At 48.6% G+C, this 24,309-nt stretch overlaps 2 protein-coding genes across 2 annotated transcripts in view; one reads left to right on the top strand and one right to left on the bottom strand.

The window, feature by feature from the left end:
- Positions 1-14,821, top strand: part of LOC106568433 (TNF receptor-associated factor 7) — a 36,620-nt gene extending 21,799 nt beyond the window's left edge. The window contains 6 exon segments of the mRNA XM_082973150.1: positions 1,741-1,857; positions 4,763-4,885; positions 6,715-6,834; positions 9,103-9,234; positions 9,536-9,655; positions 12,731-14,821. Coding sequence (XP_082829276.1) covers positions 1,741-1,857; positions 4,763-4,885; positions 6,715-6,834; positions 9,103-9,234; positions 9,536-9,655; positions 12,731-12,745 — 627 coding nt within the window. The 3' untranslated portion in view covers positions 12,746-14,821.
- A 7,362-nt stretch (positions 14,822-22,183) lies between these two features.
- Positions 22,184-24,309, bottom strand: part of LOC123731885 (caskin-1) — a 74,262-nt gene continuing 72,136 nt past the window's right edge. The window contains exon 19 of the mRNA XM_082973007.1: positions 22,184-22,645. Coding sequence (XP_082829133.1) covers positions 22,549-22,645 — 97 coding nt within the window. The 3' untranslated portion in view covers positions 22,184-22,548. The remainder of the gene's footprint in view (positions 22,646-24,309) is intronic.

The raw sequence follows: 24,309 nt of genomic DNA, 5'->3' as shown, positions 1-24,309 counted from the left end.
CAAATTCTGTCTCTGACACCAGACAGGATCGGGGGCCATGGACTCCCAGATGCCAAATTCTGTCTCTGACACCAGACAGGATCGGGGGCCATGGACTCCCAGATGCCAAATTCTGTCTCTGACACCAGCCAGGATCAGGGGCCATGGACTCCCAGACGCCAAATTCTGTCTCTGACACCAGACAGGATCGGGGGCCATGGACTCCCAGATGCCAAATTCTGTCTCTGCCATCAGCATGGCGCAGCAGGAGCTGGGAGTTGTTGGACCAGGCGGTGTTTTTGCTCTCCTCAATTGTCCCGGCGTTGGTGACCCGGCGTTGGTGACCCGGCGTTGGTGACCCGGCGTTGGTGACCCGGTCCCCACTGGAGCTGTCTCTTCTTGGTTTTTAGCTGATAGGAGGGGAACCCGGTGTGGTCGTTCTGCTGCTAATAGCCAATCCGTGACGAGGATCGACGAGTTGTTTGTTCCGGAGACGCCCGTTCTGCCCACCGCTGTGGAACGCTGCTGTTATTTGGCTGTTTGTGCCCCGCATGTTAGCTAAGCACGATTCTCTCCTCAACGAGCTGCTTTCACCCACAGGACTGCGGCTGACTGGATGTTTGTTTGTTTGTTTGTTGTGCCGTTCTCTGTAAACCAGAGACACTCAAGATGTGAAAAGCCCCAGGAAGGACAGACGTTTCTGAGATAGTGGAGCACCGACGATCGTACCACGCTTCGGTCACTCGTTTTTTGCCCGTTCTAACGGGACCAGTAACTGAATGCCTCGATGCCTGTCTGCCTGCTTTATATAACAAGCTACGACCACGTGACTCTCTGTCTGGAGGAGCGATCCAATTGTGGTGAATGCGATGGTGTACCTAATAAACTGTCCGGTGGACCAGTAACTGAATGCCTCGATGCCTGTCTGCCTGCTTTATATAACAAGCTACGACCACGTGACTCTCTGTCTGGAGGAGCGATCCATTGTGGTGAATGGGATGGTGTACCTAATAAACTGTCCGATGGAACAGTAACTGAATGCCTCGATGCCTGTCTGCCTGCTTTATATAACAAGCTACGACCACGTGACTCTCTGTCTGGAGGAGCGATCCATTGTGGTGAAAGGGATGGTGTACCTAATAAACTGTCCTGTGTGTGTGTGTATAACCATTATAACACACCTTTTTACATTTATTTAATCTTTTATTTAACGAGGCAAGTCAGTTAAGAACAAATTGTCATTTACAATGACAGCCTACCAAAAGGCAAAAGGCCTCCGTCTAGGACGGGGCCTGGGATTATATATATATATGGCAACAGCATGGTAGCAACACCTCCACTGACTGTAGAACCATGACCCTGCTGTTATATACAGAGATTATCAGACAGCCCTCTGTCCAACAAGACTCTGCGTTCTCTCCTGTGTCTCTCTCTCTGCCTCTCTTCTCTCTCTCCCTCTCTCGCCTCTCTCTCTCCCTCTCTCGCCTCTCTCTCCTCTCTCTCCCTGTCTCCCCTCTCTCTGCCTCTCTCTCCCCTGTCTCTCTCCCCTGTCTCTCTCCCTGTCTCTCTCCCCTGTCTCTCTCCCCTGTCTCTCTCCCCTGTCTCTCTCCCTGTCTCTCTCCCTGTCCTCTCTCTCTCTCTCTCTCTCTCTCTCTCTCTCTCTCTCTTCTCTCTCTCTCTCCCTCTCTTTCTCTCTCTCTCTCCCTCTCTTTCTCTCCCCTCTGCCTCTCTTTCTCTCTCGTCTCTGTCTCTGGTGTGTAGGTGTGGGACGTCCAGACCCTGCAGAAGGTGAATACTATCCGTGCCCATGACAACCCGGTGTGTACGCTGGTGTCCTCCCACAGCATGCTGTTCAGCGGATCCCTCAAGGCCATCAAGGTAGAGTTGGAGACCATTTTTTAAAATGGAGGCCCGAGAAGCTGCTTCCTTCACTTTACTGGTGTCAGTAGGCAGAGACGTGGAGGTTGAGCTCCAGGTGGAGAGAGACTGTTCCTCTCCTTTACTGGGAGAGAGACTGGGAGAGAGACTGTTCCTCTCCTTTACTGAGAGAGAGACTGGGAGAGAGAGACTGGAGAGAGACTGTTCCTCTCCTTTACTGGGAGAGAGACTGGGAGAGAGAGACTGGGAGAGAGACTGTTCCTCTCCTTTACTGGGAGAGAGACTGGGAGAGAGAGACTGGGAGAGAGAGACTGGGGGAGAGAGACTGGGAGAGAGACTGGGAGAGAGAGACTGGGAGAGAGAGACTGGGAGAGAGAGACTGGGAGAGAGACTGGGGAGAGAGACTGGGGGAGAGAGACTGGGAGGGAGAGACTGGGAGGGAGAGACTGGGAGAGAGAGACTGGGAGAGAGAGACTGGGAGAGAGAGACTGGGAGAGAGAGACTGGGAGAGAGAGACTGGGAGAGAGAGACTGGGAGAGAGAGAGACTGGGAGAGAGAGACTGGGAGAGAGAGATTGGTCTTTAATCCTGGTGATTTGGTTTAAATTCAGGCTTCTCATGACATCCATTAAGCTGTGATTTATCCAGTGTGTCCGTACACTGTGGTCTGAAAGGTAAACCAATGAAATAGATCGGGATCAATACAGTGGCTCCTTAACTCAGGATGAGGCGCATATTAATTAGTAATTATAAACAAGAGAACCAGTTCAAACCAAAATGTTTTTAACTTTTATTTTGTTAATGCCCCCTGTGAAAAAGTAATATTGACATTCAGTAACTGGTTGTGCCTCCTTTTAGCTGTAGTGACTCCAACCAAACACTTCCTGGAGCTGCAGTGACTCCAACCAAACACTTCCTGGAGCTGCAGTGACTCCAACCAAACACTTCCTGGAGCTGTAGTGACTCCAACCAAACACTTCCTGGAGCTGCAGTGACTCCAACCAAACACTTCCTGGAGCTGTAGTGACTCCAACCAAACACTTCCTGGAGCTGTAGTGACTCCAACCAAACACTTCCTGGAGCTGCAGTGACTCCAACCAAACACTTCCTGGAGCTGTAGTGACTCCAACCAAACACTTCCTGGAGCTGCAGTGACTCCAACCAAACACTTCCTGGAGCTGTAGTGACTCCAACCAAACACTTCCTGGAGCTGTAGTGACTCCAACCAAACACTTCCTGGAGCTGCAGTGACTCCAACCAAACACTTCCTGTACTTGTTGCTTTTCGACCATTCTGATGTAGACTCAGGCTCGTGTGTTTTTTTTGGATCGTGGTCTCGCTGCATGGACCCAGCTGGACTTCAGCTTTACGGACGGACGGACCTCACCTTGTCTCTGATACAGAACAGAATTCATGGTTCCTTCTATAAAGGCAAGTCGTCCCGGTCCTGAGGCAGCGGAGCATCTCCAAACCGTCCCACCACCACCACGCTGGACCGATGGTATGAGGTCCTTACTGTGGAATAGTGTTTTTAGGTTTTTATTAGATATTACAGGACCTGTGTCGTCCAGGAAGTCGACTCCCAAGTTTAGCCAATAAGCAACTGGGTGATCATCGAGACTCTTGGTTAGAATGTTCTATGGACCTATGGAGTTAAAAGTACAACTTTTCGGGAATGACACGCGTCCCATAATGCCTGGCGAAAACCCAAACACTGCATTCCACAGTAAGGACCTCATACCAACGGTCCAGCGTGGTGGTGGTGGGATGTGATGGTTTGGCGATGCTTTGCTGCTTCAGGACCGGGACGACTTGCCTTAGAAGGAGAAAAACAAGCTGTTTTATTACCAGCGAATAGAAACCCTTTAACCCCAGGCCTCCACTTCCTGTACAGTACCGGTCAGACCAACAGCTTTAACCTTTAACCCCAGGCCTCCACTTCCTGTACAGTACCGGTCAGACCAACAGCTTTAACCTTTAACCCCAGGCCTCCACTTCCTGTACAGTACCGGTCAGACCAACAGCTTTAACCTTTAACCCCAGGCCTCCACTTCCTGTACAGTACCGGTCAGACCAACAGCTTTAACCTTTAACCCCAGGCCTCCACTTCCTGTACAGTACCGGTCAGACCAACAGCTTTAACCTTTAACCCCAGGCCTCCACTTCCTGTACAGTACCGGTCAGACCAACAGCTTTAACCTTTAACCCCAGGCCTCCACTTCCTGTACAGTACCAGTCAGACCAACAGCTTTAACCTTTAACCCCAGGCCTCCACTTCCTGTACAGTACCAGTCAGACCAACAGCTTTAACCCTTAACCCCAGGCCTCTTCCTGTACACTCCCTCTATCGCCATGGGGACTGTGCTCCCTCTATCGCCATGGGGACTGTGCTCCCTCTATCGCCATGGGGACTGTGCTCCCTCTATCGCCATGGGGACTGTGCTCCCTCTATCGCCATGGGAACTGGGACAGAAGGAGGGAAGAATTATCTCACTATTGAAAGGGATTTTCCCTCGTCCACAACTCTCTGTCCTGAAGTGTTTCAGCTCAATGACATCATCTGCACTGTTAACGCCTGATCACTTCCTAACGTGTGTGTGTGTGTGTGTGTGTGTGTGTGTGTGTGTGTGTGTGTGTGTGTGTGTGTGTGTGTGTGTGTGTGTGTGTGTGTGTGTGTGTGTGTGTGTGTGTGATAATACCGCCCTGCTCTAAATGTGTGGTTCTCACCGATCTGTCTGTTGGCTAATCTCTCTCCGTTTTCGCTCCCTCTCCTCTTCCTTCTCTCCCATCTGTCTTCTTTACCCTTCTCCTCCCCCCCTCTCTCTCTCTGTCCTCTCTCCTCCTCCCCTCCTCCTCTCTGTCCTCCTCCCCCCCCCCCCCCCCCCCCCCCTCTCGTTTCTCTCCAGGTGTGGGACATAGTGGGGACAGAGTTGAAGCTGAAGAAGGAGTTAACAGGACTGAACCACTGGGTCCGTGCTCTAGTGGCCTCCCAGAACCACCTCTACAGTGGATCATACCAGACCATCAAGGTAGGAGGACAGGGGGGGGGTCATCATACCAGACCATCAAGGTAGGAGGACAGGGGGGGTCATCATACCAGACCATCAAGGTAGGAGGACAGGGGGGGGGTCATCATACCAGACCATCAAGGTAGGAGGACAGGGGGGGGTCATCATACCAGACCAAGGTAGGGGGACAGGGGGGGCCATCATACCAGACCATCGAGGGGGGGGGGGGGGGGGGTCATCATACCAGACCATCAAGGTAGGAGGACAGGGGGGGGGGTCATCATACCAGACCATCAAGGTAGGAGGACAGGGGGGGGGTCATCATACCAGACCATCAAGGTAGGAGGACAGGGGGGGGGTCATCATACCAGACCATCAAGGTAGGAGGACAGGGGGGGTCATCATACCAGACCATCAAGGTAGGAGGACAGGGGGGGTCATCATACCAGACCATCAAGGTAGGAGGACAGGGGGGTCATCATACCAGACCATCAAGGTAGGAGGACAGGGGGGTCATCATACCAGACCATCAAGGTAGGAGGACAGGGGGGGGGGGTCATCATACCAGACCATCAAGGTAGGAGGACAGGGGGGGTCATCATACCAGACCATCAAGGTAGGAGGACGGGGGGGGGGGGGGGTCATCATACCAGACCATCAAGGTAGGAGGACGGGGGGGGGGGTCATCATACCAGACCATCAAGGTAGGAGGACAGGGGGGTCATCATACCAGACCATCAAGGTAGGAGGACGGGGGGGGGGGGGGTCATCATACCAGACCATCAAGGTAGGAGGACAGGGGGGGGGGGGGTCATCATACCAGACCATCAAGGTAGGAGGACAGGGGGGTCATCATACCAGACCATCAAGGTAGGAGGACAGGGGGGTCATCATACCAGACCATCAAGGTAGGAGGACAGGGGGGGTCATCATACCAGACCATCAAGGTAGGAGGACAGGGGGGGCCATCATACCAGACCATCAGAGAGAGGGGGAGATGGAGGGATGGGACAAGATTGGGGGAGACTGTCTCTCTCTGTGTCTCTGTCTCTCTCTCTCTGTGTCTCTCTGTGTCTCTGTCTCTCTCTGTGTCTCTGTGTCTCTCTCTCTGTCTCTCTCTCTCTGTGTCTCTCTCTCTCTGTCTCTCTGTGTCTCTCTGTCTCTCTCTCTCTGTCTCTCTCTGTGTCTCTCTGTGTCTCTCTGTCTCTCTCTCTCTGTGTCTCTCTGTGTCTCTCTGTCTCTCTCTCTCTGTGTCTCTCTCTCTCTGTCTCTCTGTGTCTCTGTCTCTCTCTCTCTGTGTCTCTCTGTCTCTCTCTCTCTGTGTCTCTCTGTCTCTCTCTCTCTCTGTGTCTCTCTGTGTCTCTCTGTCTCTCTCTCTCTCTGTCTCTCTCTCTCTCTGTATCTCTCTGTGTCTCTCTGTCTCTCTCTCTCTGTCTCTCTCTCTCTCTGTCTCTCTGTGTCTCTCTGTCTCTCTCTCTCTGTCTCTGTCTCTCTCTGTCTCTCTGTGTCTCTCTGTGTCTCTCTCTGTGTCTCTCTGTGTCTCTCTCTCTCTGTCTCTCTGTAATGCTTCAGTACAGTGAATAATAATTATAGACTTAATAAAACTGTCCCCCTCTCCTCCTCTCTCTCCCCCTCTCCTCCTCTCTCTCTCTCTCCTCCCTCCTCTCCCCCCTCCCCCTACCATCCTCCTCTCTCTCCTCCCTCCTCTCCCCTCTCCCCTCTCCTCCTACCATCCCCCCCCTCTCCTCCTCTCTCTCTTCTCCTCTCCTCCCCCCCTCTCCTCCTCTCCCCCCCTCCCCCTACCATCCCCCCCCTCCTCCTCTCTCTCTCCTCCTCTCCCCGGTCATCAGATCTGGGATATCCGTTCTCTGGACTGTGTTCATGTCCTCCAGACCAGTGGAGGAAGTGTCTATTCCATCGCTGTCACCAACCATCACATCGTCTGTGGCACCTACGAGAACCTCATACACGTAAGATACACACACACACACACACACACACACAGAGACACACACACACACACACGCACAGAGATACACACACAGAGATACATACAGGGGACAGGATTTATACCGTCCTCGAGGGGACAGGGGCAATGATTTATACCGTCCTCGAGGGGACAGGGGACATGATTTATACCGTCCTCGAGGGGACAGGGGACATGATTTATACCGTCCTCGAGGGGACAGGGGACATGATTTATACCGTCCTCGAGGGGACAGGGGACATGATTTAATACCGTCCTCGAGGGGACGGGGGCTTGACGTTAACGTTTTTAGCCACTTGCCCTTCAGACAAGTAGGACAGATTTTTGACTCGTCCAAAAGCTCAAGTCACTGATATAGAAAATGTTGACTTATCTAATAGAAAATGGTGACTTTTATATAATATGGTGACTAATAATATACAGTCATGACTTTTATATAATATACAATGGTGACTTTTATAATAGAAAATGGTCTGTAACAACATGTTTGCAAAAATGCACGACTCTCTTTTTGTCCCTGGAGAATCATCCAAATGGAGGCTGTTCTCTTGTCTATTTTCTTCTCTGCATGTCTCCAAACACAACCCTGGCCCTTTAAGACTCTCCTGGAGGATGATTGGTCCACACTCGATAGCCTATAAAATATAGCAACATTACAATTACAGCCCAAATACTTTTGTATTTTTTTTATACAAAATAATTCCCTCCAGGGCTCAAAATGTAAGGATGTTTCTGTCCTGTCATCCCCTGGATGATCAACAACAATAAAAACACATCTACGGTTCAAAACCGACTCTGGGACCGACTCTGGGACCGACTCTGGGACCGACTCTGGGACCGACTCTGGGACCGACTCTGGGACCGACTCTGGGACCGACTCTGGGACCGACTCTGGGACCGACTCTGGGACCGACTCTGGGACCGACTCTGGGACCGACTCTGGGACCGACTCTGGGACCGACTCTGGGACCGACTCTGGGACCGACTCTGGGACCAGACTCTGGGACCAGACTCTGGGACCGACTCTGGGACCAGACTCTGGGACAACAGAGACAAAAATCATACATCCACTGCACCTAAAAACATGTATTTTTTTTAAAGCAAAGAGGCTGTTGCAACAGATCAGACCGTTTAACTTTTAAAATGTTGATAATGTTTTATTTATTTATATTATAAGAACACAGCAAATTGTGCACGTGACTGTAGGCTACGTGTAAATGTTCCCAAAAATGTAATTAGTGGGGGGGGGGGGGGGGGGGAACCTCATTCTCCAAAAGCAAACTGCAGGAACGGGTTTCATGTGAGATGAAAATGTCCATTTTAAAATGAATGAAAGGGGAGATTTTGTTTCATCTAGTTTTGGTTACTAATAAGCCTTTTTCTGCTGGACAATAAAATAACGTAGATTTTGTGTTTTGTTTTCTAAACCTGTTATAACATGAGAAAAGTGCTGGTTTCTATGGGATTAAAGTGTTTTAAAAGAATTTCCTTTTAACATTTCTATACTTGTGTTTTGGCAACTTTGAAACAAGATAAGGCATGGTGACTTATATAAAATGGTGACTTATATAAAATGGTGACTTACATATATAATATAAAATGGTGACTTATATAAAATGGTGACTTACATATATAATATAAAATGGTGACTTATATAAAATGGTGACTTATATATAATATAAAATGGTGACTGAAATAATAGAAAATTGTGACCAAAAAAAAAATGACAAAACAATTTTTACAATTTTTTTTAAGTTTCTGGTTAAATTTTAGTTTGAAAATGCTGCCCGTCTCCGCTCAGTGACGGTTCCAGCGCGTATCGGCCACCGGTCTTGTGCCTGTTTGATCTGAATCCTGCCTCTCAGTGTGTTGACAGAATCAAGCCTGTAAGACAGACGTTCATGTTTTAAATTATCGTTCATTATATTTGTCAAATCATGACAGGCGTTTTAGTCTAATATTTATGCAATGAAAAGTCTCCATTTTTCTAGTGCCTCCTCCCCCCTCGTGTCGACATCGGATTGGACACGAGGCCGTAGCCAATAGCATATCACCTTCACTTTGACATGTAGGCTTTTAAAAAAAATATATATATATATAACATGGAAAAATAGATTAAAATATTATTCCAATGTTGGCCCCTCTGATCGCAGTAATTGTTTGGAAAATGTACTTGTCCATCGTCTTGTCCTGGACAATAGGGGACAGTCTCTTTTTAATGTGGATCCCTGATGTTGAATCTGTCCTCTAGGTCTGGGATATCGAGTCGAAGGAGCAGGTCCGAACCCTGACGGGTCACGTGGGGACCGTGTACGCTCTAGCAGTCATCTCTACACCAGACCAGACCAAAGTGTTCAGCGCTTCCTACGACCGCTCTCTCAGGGTAAGACTTGTCTGTCTGTCTGTCTCACCGTCTGTCTGTCTGTCTCACCGTCTGTCTGTCTGTCTTACGAAGGGATGCAAATGTAGGTACATTTTGTTTGCCGACTAACCAACCCACATTCTGGCAGTTACCTGGTGGCCCCAACACCTTATTAAATCACTGTGTTGGTGTTTCCTTTATTTTCACAGTGACCTGTAATAATCAACTGTGTGGATTATAGTGTGTGTGTGTGTGTGTGTTTATAGTAACTGTGTGTGTGTGTGTGTGTGTTTACAGTAACGCTGCCTGTGTGTGTTAACAGGTGTGGAGCATGGACAACATGATCTGTACCCAGACCCTCCTCAGACACCAGGGGAGTGTAACTGCCCTGGCCGTCAGCAGGGGGCGCCTGTTCTCTGGAGCCGTAGACAGCACCGTCAAGGTACCGCCACACCCCCACCAGTCAGTTAATAACCCTCTACTAAGGCTAATAACCTTAGTTAATAACCCTCTACTAAGGCTAATAACCTTAGTTAATAACCTTAGTAATAACCCTCTACTAAGGCTAATAACCTTAGTAAATAACCCTCTACTAAGGCTAATAACCTTAGTTAATAACCCTCTACTAAGGCTAATAACCTTAGTAATAACCCTCTACTAAGGCTAATAACCTTAGTAATAACCCTCTACTAAGGCTAATAACCTTAGTAATAACCCTCTACTAAGGCTAATAACCTTAGTAATAACCCTCTACTAAGGCTAATAACCTTAGTAATAACCCTCTACTAAGGCTAATAACCTTAGTAATAACCCTCTACTAAGGCTAATAACCTTAGTAATAACCCTCTACTAAGGCTAATAACCTTAGTAAATAACCCTCTACTAAGGCTAATAACCTTAGTAATAACCCTCTACTAAGGCTAATAACCTTAATAATAACCCTCTACTAAGGCTAATAACCTTAATAATAACCCTCTACTAAGGCTAATAACCTTAGTAATAACCCTCTACTAAGGCTAATAACCTTAATAATAACCCTCTACTAAGGCTAATAACCTTAGTAAATAACCCTCTACTAAGGCTAATAACCTTAGTAATAACCCTCTACTAAGGCTAATAACCTTAGTTAATAACCCTCTACTAAGGCTAATAACCTTAGTAATAACCCTCTACTAAGGCTAATAACCTTAGTAAATAACCCTCTACTAAGGCTAATAACCTTAATAATAACCCTCTACTAAGGCTAATAACCTTAGTAATAACCCTCTACTAAGGCTAATAACCTTAGTAATAACCCTCTACTAAGGCTAACATATCGAATTGTTTTAAGAAGGTCATTTCGTTGGATCGTTTTAGCTATTTGATTTATGTGATGAAACATTGAATTTAGCATTACTGCTATTAGCCCATAGCATTACTGCTATTAGCCCATAGCGTTACTGCTATCAGCCCATAGCGTTACTGCTATCAGCCCATAGCGTTACTGCTATCAGCCCATAGCGTTACTGCTATCAGCCCATAGCGTTACTGCTATCAGCCCATAGCGTTACTGCTATTAGCCCATAGCGTTACTGCTATCAGCCCGTAGCGTTACTGCTATCAGCCCGTAGCGTTACTGCTATCAGCCCGTAGCGTTACTGCTATCAGCCCGTAGCGTTACTGCTATCAGCCCGTAGCGTTACGTAACAAATTTCACTACATGGAACAACAGCTAGTCCCAAAATGTACCTAAAGGAAGTTTGTGCCGAGGTGTCTGTCCTTTATCTGAGAGAGAGAAGAAAGATCAGGAATATATATATTTTTATTTTTAAATCTATATATTTTAACCCTTTATTTTTGGCGCTGAACAGTCTCCATATGTGACTAACCACCTGGATTTGGTCTTATGTTGCAAAATTTGAATTTTTTTATTATTGTTTTTTTTACACTGGATCAAAGTAGAGACTCAGAGCTACAAAATGATATATCAGACACTGCATTTTTGAGGAACAATGGGAAAGTCATTCTGCTTTGAAAGTTGATGATAAACTTTGTAAAACTCACTTTTGAGAAAATGTCCTTTCTGAATGTTTTGGTCCCGACTGGAGAGCTCTTCTTTGTCTACAACCCATTCAGCATCGTTCACACCCTCTAAAGCTTTAGCCCCACCCATCTCGGAGCGCACGCTTGACGCTCTGGCCGATTTGATTTGTTTACCTCTGGATAACATGAAAACAGCCTTAACAGCTCTGCTGGAAACAATTTCATTATGCTTTTTTTGGCTGACTTTTACTGACACCGGCCATATCCAACTTTAGCTTAAGACTTTAGCTTAAGACATGCTAGTTAGCTAGGTAAACAGTGTTTAAGATCACAAATGTCACCTAACGTTAGCTAATGAGCTAGCCGGCTAACGTTAGCTAATGAGCCAGCCGGCTAACGTTAGCTAATGAGCCAGCCGGCTAACGTTAGCTAATGAGCCAGCCGGCTAACGTTAGCTAATGAGCCAGCCTGCTAACGTTAGCTAATGAGCCAGCCTGCTAACGTTAGCTAATGAGCCAGCCTGCTAACGTTAGCTAATGAGCCAGCCTGCTAACGTTAGCTAATGAGCCAGCCTGCTAACGTTAGCTAATGAGCCAGCCTGCTAACGTTAGCTAATGAGCCAGCCTGCTAACGTTAGCTAATGAGCCAGCCGGCTAACGTTAGCTAATGAGCCAGCCGGCTAACGTTAGCTAATGAGCCAGCCGGCTAACGTTAGCTAATGAGCCAGCCGGCTAACGTTAGCTAGCTAGCTAACAGTGCACTTTAGCTTCAGACCCGTAGCTAGCTAGCTAACGGTGCACTTTAGCTTGAAATGAAAACCCCATTCTGTCAAAATTAGAAAACGTGTAATATCTGAAAATGTAACAAGCTATCTTACCCGTATACATCCATGATCCATGATGGACGCCTCTCCCTGTCACGGATGCCACGCCACGGTTGCCCTTAGTTTTGAAGATGTAATCCCGGAGACAGGTGTTTCCTCCATCTCCTTAGCTATCAGACTCTAATTTCCACAGATTTTTCAAAACTTGATCCTCCAGAAAGTGGAGAGCAACACTTATGCAGCTCTACTACATTACCAAGACAGACTGACGAGCTCAAACAGATAGAGAAGCCTTCTATATGGCAGGACCAATCCGAACTACTACTCTCTCGGCATGTCCAGCCCACTCATTATCTCAGCCAATCATGGCTAGTGGGAAGGTTGCTGTGTCGGCGGAAACACCGTTTAACTGGTCAGCCTGCAGGTGCCCCCCCCCCCAACCCGGACGACGCTGGGCCAATTGTGCGCCGCCCTATCACGGCCGGTTGTGACGCCTCTAACACTGCGACGCCACTCTGGATTTTTGGGGCCGTGAAAATTGTAGTGGAAGGGTTAGTCAGTCAGGCAATCCATTCCAATATCCCTCACTGTGTTTTCTCTCTCTCTGTCTTTCGCTCTCTCTTTCTTGTGTCTCGCTTGTCTCTCCTCCTCTCTCTCTCTTTCTGTGTCTAGGTGTGGACATGTTAGAGGATGCTGATTGGTTGAGAGGTTGAGCAGCCATATGTTCCCACCTCAGTGGACGACCCTGTGTCAAACGGACCATATGAACTCTGACCCCCACACACACACACACACTCTGATTGTGTTTCATCATCCTTCAGGATCATGACTGTTTTTTTTTTAAATATCTCTGCTATATGAACTTTAACCCCTGATGTGGGCAGGGTCAGAAGTGGTCACGACCTCTGTGACCTTAGCCCAGTGCATTATGGGTGGAGCTGCCGTACCTTAGCTCTGCCCACTGACTACACCAGCCCCTCTCCTGCTTTGGGATAATTCCAGGACTGTTTACTGAAGACTTGTTAGCTCCCCCAAGTTAATGCCTTGGCTTCAGTTCAGCAGGCTAACAGCTGTTAAGATTCAGACCCAGGCTGTTGGACCAACCCTGAGAAGTGCCATTACTGACCCGTTACTGACCCGGGGGAGACTGGACCGTTACTGACCCGGGGGAGACTGGACCGTTACTGACCCGGGGGAGACTGGACCGTTACTGACCCGGGGGGGACTGGACCGTTACTGACCCGGGGGGGACTGGACCGTTACTGACTGGACCGTTACTGACTGGACCGTTACCGACCCCGGGGGGGACTGGACCGTTACCGACCCCGGGGGGGACTGGACCGTTATTGACTGGACCGTTACTGACCCGGTGGAGGACTGGACCGTTATTGACTGGACCGTTACTGACCCGGTGGAGGACTGGACCGTTATTGACTGGACCGTTACTGACCCGGTGGAGGACTGGACCGTTACCGACCCCGGGGGGGACTGGACCGTTACTGACCCGGTGGAGGACTGGACCGCAGTGGAACAAGGATGGATTCACTAGGAACCAACCGGAAGCATCTGGAACGGGACCTGCCTGAAGTGTTGTCAAATAGAAACTCTTGTTTACGTTGCGAAAAGGCGACGTCAGTGTTTTTAAGAACGGACGGTGATCCCTGGGCTTTGCTTGCTACGACTCGGCTGTGTTCAGGACCACGACTCTGCTGCTCTGGTTTTAGTGCCATGATGATGATGAGGATGATGATGATGATGGTAGGCTGTGTTCAGGACCACGACGCAGCGCTTCTGTCAACGGTTTGAAATTAACTGTATCGTACTGAAACATGTCCGTCGTTAAGGAGACGGTGTGAAATGAGAGAGATGCCTACCGTGCCCCTGTTTTCTCTCCCGTGCCCCTGTTTTCTCTCCCGTGCCCCTGTTCTCTCTCCCGTGCCCCTGTTCTCTCTCCCGTGCCCCTGTTTTCTCTCCCGTGCCCCTGTTTTCTCTCCCGTGCCCCTGTTTTCTCTCCCGTGCCCCTGTTTTCTCTCCCGTGCCCCTGTTTTCTCTCCCGTGCCCCTGTTTTCTCTCCCGTGCCCCTGTTTTCTCTCCCGCGCCCCTGTTTTCTCTCCCGCGCCCCTGTTTTCTCTCCCGCGCCCCTGTTTTCTCTCCCGCGCCCCTGTTTTCTCTCCCGCGCCCCTGTTTTCTCTCCCGCGCCCCTGTTTTCTCTCCCGCGCCCCTGTTTTCTCTCCCGCGCCCCTGTTTTCTCTCCCGCGCCCCTGTTTTCTCTCCCGCGCCCCTGTTTTCTCTCCCGCGCCCCTGTTCTCTCTCCCGTGCCCCTGTTTTCTCTCCCGTGCCCCTGTTCTCTCTTTCTCTCTTTACTAACCGTGAAACATGCCTGAAAACTGATCATGTCAATGTGTTACTAATTGATGTGATCCGTCTAGGGGGGGTAATGTAGAAACGGATCATGTCGATGTGATCCGTCTGGGAGGGTAATGTAGAAACGGATCATGTCGATGTGATCCGTCTGGGGGGGTAATGTAGAAACTGATCATGTTGATGTGATCCGTCTGGGGGGGTAATGTAGAAACTGATCATGTCGATGTGATCCCTCTGGGGGGGTAATGTAGAAACGGATCATGACGATGTGATCAGTCTGGGGGGGGGTAATGTAGAAACGGATCATGTCTTCTCTCTGATCCTAGATCTGTTAGTATTCTGTTGTATACTTGATGTACGCCTGATTTATCCGATCATTAAAATACTGTACACTTTGAAGTGTGTGACTGGTCCCTAACGTTAAAATAGTGTACACTTTGAAGTGTGTGACTGATCCCACTGGGGTACCCCTCCCCCCAGTGGATCGGCCGGGCCGGGGCCCCCAGTGGATCGGCCGGGCCCCCCGTTTGAGGACTCCAGGTTAAGAACCACTGTGTTCTTTAATAGCCATCATGTATATCTCTGCTGCCCCCCTCTGGGCCTCGGTGGTACTGCTGCCCCCCTCTGGGCCTCGGTGGTACTGCTGCCCCCCTCTGGGCCTCGGTGGTACTGCTGCCCCCCTCTGGGCCTCGGTGGTACTGCTGCCTCCCTCTGGGCCTCGGTGGTACTGCTGCCCCCCTCTGGGCCTCGGTGGTACTGCTCATCTAACAGTCTCATGTGTCATCGACGGAAGGTAGTAGAGAATAGTGCTGGTTACATTTCAGTAAAGAATTCACACACTAAAACCACAGGATGCTTCGTTTAGTACAGTGAAGACCAAGGTGTATTCTGGGAGAACTGCCTTCAGTTCTCTGTGTGTTGTGTTCTGTGATAACGCTGGTGTGAAGGCTGGTGTGAAGGCTGGTCTGAATCTGAAGGCTGGTCGTTCTGTGATAACACTGGTCTGAAGGCTGGTGTGAAGGCTGGTGTGAAGGCTGGTGTGAAGGCTGGTGTGAAGGCTGGTCTGAAGGCTGGTCTGAAGGCTGGTGTGAAGGCTGGTCTGAAGGCTGGTCTGAATCTGAAGGCTGGTCGTTCTGTGATAACACTGGTCTGAAGGCTGGTCTGAAGGCTGGTCTGAAGGCTGGTCTGAAGGCTGGTCTGAAGGCTGGTCTGAAGGCTGGTCTGAAGGCTGGTGTGAAGGCTGGTCGTTCTGTGATAACACTGGTCTGAAGGCTGGTAGCGTAGGTGAATGTTGGTGTTGGACGCAGACAGACGTACAGTTGAAGTTGGAAGTTTACATACACCTTTGCCAAATAAATTTCAACTCAGTTTCACAATTCCTGACATTTAATCCTAGTAAAAATTCCCTGTCTTAGGTCAGTTAGGATCACCACTTTATTTTAAAGATGTGAAATGTCAGAATAATAGTAGAGAGAATTGATTTATTCCAGCTTTTATTTCTTTCATCACATTCCCAGTAGGTCAGAAGTTTACATACACTCAATTAGTATTTGGTAGCATTGCCTTTAAATTGGTTAACTTGGGTCAAACGTTTCAGGTAGCCTTCCACAAGCTTCCCATAATAAGTTGGGTGAATTTTGGCCCATTCCTCCTGACAGAGCTGGTGTAACTGAGTCAGGTTTGTAGGCCTCCTTGCTCACACACGCTTTTTCAGTTCTCCCCCAAAAAATGTCTATAGGATTGAGGTCAGGGCTTTGTGATGGCCACTCCAATACCTTGACTTTGTTGTCCTTAAGCCATTTTGCCACAACTTTGGAAGTATGCTTGGGGGTCATTGTCCAATTGGAAGAGCCATTTGCGACCAAGCTTTAACTTCCTGACTGATGTCTTGAGATGTTGCTTCAATATATCCACATCATTTTCCTTTCCTCATGATGCCATCTATTTTGTGAGGTGCACCAGTCCCTCCTGCCGCAAAGCACCCCCACAACATGATGCTGCCACCTCCATGCTTCACGGTTGGGATGGTGTCCCACTGGAATTGTGATTAAGTGAAATAATCTGTCTGTAAACAATTGTTGGAAAAATGACTTGTGTCATGCACAAAGTAGATGTCCTAACCGACTTGCCAAAACTATAGTTTGTTAACAAGAAATTTGTGGAATGGCTGAAAAACAAGTTTTAATGACTCCAACCTAAGTGGATGTTTACACCGGGACTTCAACTGTACACAGACAGGCAGACAGCGCGAGACAGACAGACAGACAGTAGTAAAAGAGTCGAGGGGAACAGGTTTGTATAGAACATTTATTTATTCTGAGAGGATGTCCATAGATGCATCACTGCAAACACGCCACATTCCCACAGACCGCCACATTCCCACAGACCGCCACATTCCCACAGACCACCACGTTTCATACTGTCAACACACGAGTAGATATACAACACACACACACAGCACACCCACACAGCAGAGTATATACAACACACACACACTCTCTTGCAGCGGGGCCCAGAAACCACTCTGGTCTGTCGATGCTCACAGGCGAAAGTAAAAACAACAGAACAGGAAGAGTAGTATGGTCCCTCCCTCCGTTCTGACCATGGCTGTTCTAATTTAATATTCAGCCCCTCCCTCCGTTCTGACCATGGCTGTTCTAATTTAATATTCAGCCCCTCCCTCCGTTCTGACCATGGCTCTTCTAATTTAATATTCAGTCCCTCCCTCCGTTCTGACCATGGCTGTTCTAATTTAATATTCAGCCCCTCCCTCCGTTCTGACCATGGCTGTTCTAATTTAATATTCACCTCCCTCCGTTCTGACCATGGCTCTTCTAATTTAATATTCAGTCCCTCCCTCCGTTCTGACCATGGCTGTTCTAATTTAATATTCAGCCCCTCCCTCCGTTCTGACCATGGCTGTTCTAATTTAATATTCACCTCCCTCTGTTCTGACCATGGCTGTTCTAATTTAATATTCAGCCCCTCCCTCCGTTCTGACCATGGCTGTTCTAATTTAATATTCACCTCCTCCCTCCGTTCTGACCATGGCTGTTCTAATTTAATATTCAGTCCCTCCCTCCGTTCTGACCATGGCTGTTCTAATTTAATATTCAGTCCCTCCCTCCGTTCTGACCCTGGCTGTTCTAATTTAATATTCAGTCCCTCCCTCCGTTCTGACCATGGCTGTTCTAATTTAATATTCACCTCCCTCTGTTCTGACCATGGCTGTTCTAATTTAATATTCAGCCCCTCCCTCCGTTCTGACCATGGCTGTTCTAATTTAATATCCCCCTCCCTCTGTTCTGACCATGGCTGTTCTAATTTAATATTCAGCCCCCCTCCGTTCTGACCATGGCTGTTCTAATTTAATATTCAGCCCCTCCTCCCTCCGTTCTGACCATGGCTCTTCTAATTTAATATTCAGCCCCTCCCTCTGTTCTGACCATGGCTGTTCTAATTTAATATTCAGCCCCTCCCTCTGTTCTGACCATGGCTGTTCTATAATTTACTATCCCCCTCCCTCTGTTCTGACCATGGCTCTTCTAATTTAATATTCAGCCCCTCCCTCCGTTCTGACCATGGCTGTTCTAATTTAATATTCAGCCCCTCCCTCCATTCTGACCATGGCTCTTCTAATTTAATATTCAGCCCCTCCGTTTTGACCACGGCTGTTCTAATTTAATATCCCCCTCCCTCTGTTCTGACCATGGCTGTTCTAATTTAGTATTCACCTCCCTCCGTTCTGACCATGGCTGTTCTAATTTAATATTCAGCCCCCCTCCGTTCTGACCATGGCTGTTCTAATTTAATATTCAGCCCCTCCTCCCTCCGTTTTGACCATGGCTGTTCTAATTTAATATTCAGCCCCTCCCTCTGTTCTGACCATGGCTGTTCTAATTTAATATTCAGCCCCCCTCCGTTTTGACCATGGCTGTTCTCGAGGCGAATGATCGAGACTCAGGAAGATAAAAGCAGAGTTGAAAAACATCCAGTTATATTTACACACGCGGGGCTGACAGACGCTGACCTTGAACCAGTTATATGCTTCCCCTCCTTTGCTTTAAGAGGAGGGGGGGGGGGGGGGGGCTGATCCTAGAGCTGTGGTTAGGGCCGACTTCTCCCCCAGGGCGGTACAACCCCTGGTGTTATTAACTAGCCTCCTCTACCCGTCCTCTCAGATTGGGTCAGGAGAGAGTCAGAGAGAGAGAGAGTCAGAGAGAGAGAGAGTCAGAGAGAGAGAGAGAGAGTCAGAGAGAGAGGACTGGAGTCATGTGACCAGAAGTTGTATTTTTGGGGAGGTTGATGTAATGGAGGTTGATTTTGTGAACATGAAGACTTTGTTTTAGCTCCTAGAGATAAATGCCTTGGCTCAGCCTTTAGCTCAGGAAGATAAATGCTGTCTTGTGACCAGGGTTCAAGCCATCGAGACGGGTGTCTGTCGTCATTAAACATGCAGCACTTTGGGGTTGGTCGATCACCTCGATGACCGATCGACCCCACCCGGGATCACCCGGGCATAAAGACAGGCCAGGAACACCCGGGCATAAAGACAGGCCAGGAACACCCGGGCATAAAGACAGGCCAGGATCACCCGGGCATAAAGACAGGCCAGGATCACCCGGGCATAAAGACAGGCCAGGATCACCCGGGCATAAAGACAGGCCAGGAACACCCGGGCATAAAGACAGGCCAGGAACACCCGGGCATAAAGACAGGCCAGGATCACCCGGGCATAAAGACAGGCCAGGATCACCCGGACATAAAGACAGGCCAGGATCACCCGGACATAAAGACAGGCCAGGATCACCCGGGCGTAAAGACAGGCCAGGATCACCCGGACATAAAGACAGGCCCAGATAAAGCTCTCATGAAAAAAAAAACCCTAAGAAAGATCATTTACATTTTTAAATTATTATTAATAACAGAACATGTCATTATTTACAACTTTAAAACACATACAGCCTTCAGAACGGCTCACATCATAAAATCAAAATTAAAAACATATTTTTTGTTTGTTTGTTGTTGCAAATATCCACATAATAATCTATATATTCATAATGTTAACATTCAAACTATTCTCTTAGTATGTAAAGAGAGGCTGTAGTGAGTTCTGTCTGTCTGTCTGTCTGATGCAGATAGACCTTACTGTTAACGTTAGCAGGTTGGGGGGGAGGAAACGTTAGCAGGTTGGGGGGGGAGGAAACGTTAGCAGGTTGGGGGGGGAGGAAACGTTAGCAGGTTGGGGGGGGAGGAAACGTTAGCAGGTTGGGGGGGGAGGAAACGTTAGCAGGTTGGGGGGGGAGGAAACGTTAGCAGGTTGGGGGGAGGAAACGTTAGCAGGTTGGGGGGGGAGGAAACGTTAGCAGGTTGGGGGGAGGAAACGTTAGCAGGTTGGGGGGAGGAAACGTTAGCAGGTTGGGGGGGGAGGAAACGTTAGCAGGTTGGGGGGGGAGGAAACGTTAGCAGGTTGGGGGGGGAGGAAACGTTAGCAGGTTGGGGGGGGAGGAAACGTTAGCAGGTTGGGGGGGGAGGAAACGTTAGCAGGTTGGGGGGGGAGGAAACGTTAGCATAACATTGCTCACTTAAAAACAACCACAGCCCTGTCATAATCTTCTTCTTCCTGTCTGGAACCCGGTCGGCGTGGTAACGCGTTGTGTGGTAACCGCGGTGATTAGGCTGACGATGTCGGAGATTGTCATGGCAACGTGAGGGCTGGCGATAGGGTGGAGTGGAGGGATGGAGGAGCGAGAGAGGAGAAAATAGATGGAGATACTGTAAATAAAGGGAGAGAAAATAGAGGGAGGAGAGAAGAGAGAGAATAGTGAGGGAGGAGAGAGAATACTGAGGGAGGAGAGAGAGAATAGCGAGGGAGGAGAGAGAGAGAATAGTGAGGGAGGAGAGAGAGAATAGTGAGGAAGGAGAGAGAGAATAGTGAGGGAGGAGAGAGAGAATAGTGAGGGAGGAGAGAGAGAATAGTGAGGGAGGAGAGAGAGAATAGTGAGGGAGGAGTGAGAGAATAGTGAGGGAGGAGAGAGAGAATAGTGAGGGAGGAGAGAGAGAATAGTGAGGGAGGAGAGAGAGAATAGTGAGGGAGGAGAGAGAGAGAATAGTGAGAGAGGAGAGAGAGAATAGTGAGGGAGGAGAGAGAGAATAGTGAGGGAGGAGAGAGAATAGTGAGGGAGGAGAGAGAATAGTGAGGGAGGAGAGAGAGAATAGTGAGGGAGGAGAGAGAATACTGAGGGAGGAGAGAGAGAATAGTGAGGGAGGAGAGAGAGAGAATAGTGAGGGAGGAGAGAGAGAGAGAATAGTGAGGGAGGAGAGAGAGAATAGTGAGGGAGGAGAGAGAGAATACTGAGGGAGGAGAGAGAATACTGAGGGAGGAGAGAGAATAGTGAGGGAGGAGAGAGAGAATAGTGAGGGAGGAGAGAGAGAATAGTGAGGGAGGAGAGAGAGAATAGTGAGGGAGGAGAGAGAGAATAGTGAGGGAGGAGAGAGAGAGAATAGTGAGGGAGGAGAGAGAGAATAGTGAGGGAGGAGAGAGAGAATAGTGAGGGAGGAGAGAGAGAATAGTGAGGGAGGAGAGAGAGAGAGAATAGTGAGGGAGGAGAGAGAGAGAGAATAGTGAGGGAGGAGAGGGGGAATAGTGATGGAGGAGAGAGAGAATAGTGAGGGAGGAGAGAGAGAATAGTGAGGGAGGAGAGAGAGAATAGTGAGGGAGGAGAGAGAGAATAGTGAGGAAGGAGAGAGAGAATAGTGAGGGAGGAGAGAGAATAGTGAGGGAGGAGAGAGAATAGTGAGGGAGGAGAGAGAGAATAGTGAGGGAGGAGAGAGAGAATAGTGAGGGAGGAGAGAGAGAGAATAGTGAGGGAGGAGAGAGAGAGAATAGTGAGGGAGGAGAGAGAGAGAATAGTGAGGGAGGAGAGAGAGAATAGTGAGGGAGGAGAGAGAGAATAGTGAGGGAGGAGAGAGAGAATAGTGAGGGAGGAGAGAGGGCTCTGCAGTAAAGTCGAGGGATTGGAGATGAGCCACCATCAGACCCCCCCCCTCAGCTTGAAGTGAGGACTCTGTTTCAAACTTTATCGTGGAATTTCAGCGTTTTAGCGTGACTGGAATTTAAAGGCAACGTCGCCGCGTCTAGCGTGGAGACAGCGTTCACGTTAAACGCTGTGTATGTCGTCTCAATGGGGGGGATGACCTTTTAACATCTCTGTCACGCCGTCTGTAACACTTCAGCTTTCCAGACTGAACAGAGCCCTTCGTTCCGAGTTCAATCAGCCCGTAACCACGCTAAGTAAACCTAAACTATACTTTTCTCTATTGTGCGGTAGAGGCAACGTGGTGCTTAACCTCTAGAACCCTTGACCCCCCCTGAGCCCTAAACCCAGACTCACACTGTGCTGTGTGAATAACAGGGGAGGCTGTGAGTTATGGAAGCAGGCCTCCTGGAGGCGGTGCTTGTACAGGAAGTTCTGCCATTCCCGAAGCCCTTTTTTTACTTCCAACCAGCCGTAATTTCCTCTCCGTCCAGAACACTGACTATTCCAGAACACTCATGATTCCAGAACACTCACTATTCCAGAACACTCACTATTCCAGAACACACACACACTTCAGGAGCAGAGTTACATTTTGGTCACATTTAAAATTCCAGCGATTTCATAAACATCACAACAGCGTCACCATTTTCAACAGAGAAAACCCAACACATCAAATCATATATCTATATGTTTATATTTATATATATATATATATATATATATATTTATAATATGACTGAACTTATGCATGACTCTCTCTCAGAGAGGAGCCTGTTTTTCTGTAAATATAAACGCTCTTCATGCCAACAATGTACACATCACATAACTACAATTCATCACATGGGGCTGTAACTGTTCGCTAAGCAGTGACAGGACAGCTTAGCATCACGGGCCTTGTGGGTAAAGAGTTCTCTCCTCTGCTCTCTGTAACGGAGTGCTCCTCTGTCCTTTAGTGGAGAGAGCAGACAGAGGAGGACGGAGAGAGAGAGAGATGGAGAGGTGGAGAGGAGCGTTGTGCCTGCGGAGGGAAGGAGGAAGTCCTGAGGCGTGCTGCGTTGCCACGGGGACGGCCAGCTGTCGTCACGGTTACTCCAACATGGCGTCCAGCTGGTCGGCCAGGTCATCGAACATGCTGCCGATGTCGTCAAGGATACTGACCGTCGTCTTCTCCTCCGCAACCCAACTACACACACACACACACACACACACACACACACACACACACACACACACACACACACACACACACACACACACACACACACACACACACACACACAAAACGAAGCATTGTGAGGATAATGCGTCTGTTTTAATTGTACAGCAAGTTATTATATTCTATAGTAACCAAACGTAGCAGGTGTAAAAGAAAGGTCTGGAACTAGATCCCCTACATACTGGTCTGGAACTAGAACCCCCTACATACTGGTCTGGAACTAGATCCCCCTACATACTGGTCTGGAACTAGATCCCCTACATACTGGTCTGGAACTAGATCCCCCTACATACTGGTCTGGAACTAGATCCCTCTACATACTGGTCTGAAACTAGATCCCCTTACATACTGGTCTGGAACTAGATCCCCTACATACTGGTCTGGAACTAGATCCCCTACATACTGGTCTGGAACTAGATCCCTCTACATACTGGTCTGAAACTAGATCCCCCTACATACTGGTCTGGAACTAGATCCCCTACATACTGGTCTGGAACTAGATCCCCCTACATACTGGTCTGGAACTAGATCCCCTACATACTGGTCTGGAACTAGATCCCCTACATACTGGTCTGGAACTAGATCCCCTACATACTGGTCTGGAACTAGACCCCCTACATACTGGTCTGAAACTAGATCCCCTACATACTGGTCTGGAACTAGATCCCCTACATACTGGTCTGGAACTAGATCCCCTACACACTGGTCTGAAACTAGATCCCCTACATACTGGTCTGGAACTAGATCCCCCTACATACTGGTCTGAAACTAGATCCCCTACATACTGGTCTGAAACTAGATCCCCCTACATACTGGTCTGGAACTAGATCCCCCTACATACTGGTCTGGAACTAGATCCCCTACATACTGGTCTGGAACTAGATCCCCCTACATACTGGTCTGAAACTAGATCCCCCTACATACTGGTCTGGAACTAGATCCCCTACATACTGGTCTGGAACTAGATCCCCCTACATACTGGTCTGAAACTAGATCCCCCTACATACTGGTCTGGAACTAGATCCCCCTACATACTGGTCTGGAACTAGATCCCCTACATACTGGTCTGGAACTAGATCCCCCTACATACTGGTCTGAAACTAGATCCCCCTACATACTGGTCTGGAACTAGATCCCCTACATACTGGTCTGGAACTAGATCCCCCTACATACTGGTCTGGAACTAGATCCCCTACATACTGGTCTGGAACTAGATCCCCCTACATACTGGTCTGGAACTAGATCCCCCTACATACTGGTCTGGAACTAGATCCCCCTACATACTGGTCTGGAACTAGATCCCTCTACATACTGGTCTGAAACTAGATCCCCTACATACTGGTCTGGAACTAGATCCCCTACATACTGGTCTGGAACTAGATCCCTCTACATACTGGTCTGAAACTAGATCCCTCTACATACTGGTCTGAAACTAGATTCCTCTACATACTGGTCTGGAACTAGATCCCCTACATACTGGTCTGGAACTAGATCCCTCTACATACTGGTCTGGAACTAGATCCCCCTACATACTGGTCTGAAACTAGATCCCCTACATACTGGTCTGGAACTAGATCCCTCTACATACTGGTCTGGAACTAGATCCCCCTACATACTGGTCTGAAACTAGA

The sequence above is a fragment of the Salmo salar genome, chromosome 03 (assembly GCF_965601325.2).
Source record: "Salmo salar chromosome 03, fSalSal1, whole genome shotgun sequence".
NCBI classification, from domain to species: Eukaryota; Metazoa; Chordata; class Actinopteri; order Salmoniformes; family Salmonidae; genus Salmo; species Salmo salar.
Note: the sequence above shows the minus strand (reverse complement) of the source record. Positions and strands in the feature narration are given on the sequence as shown.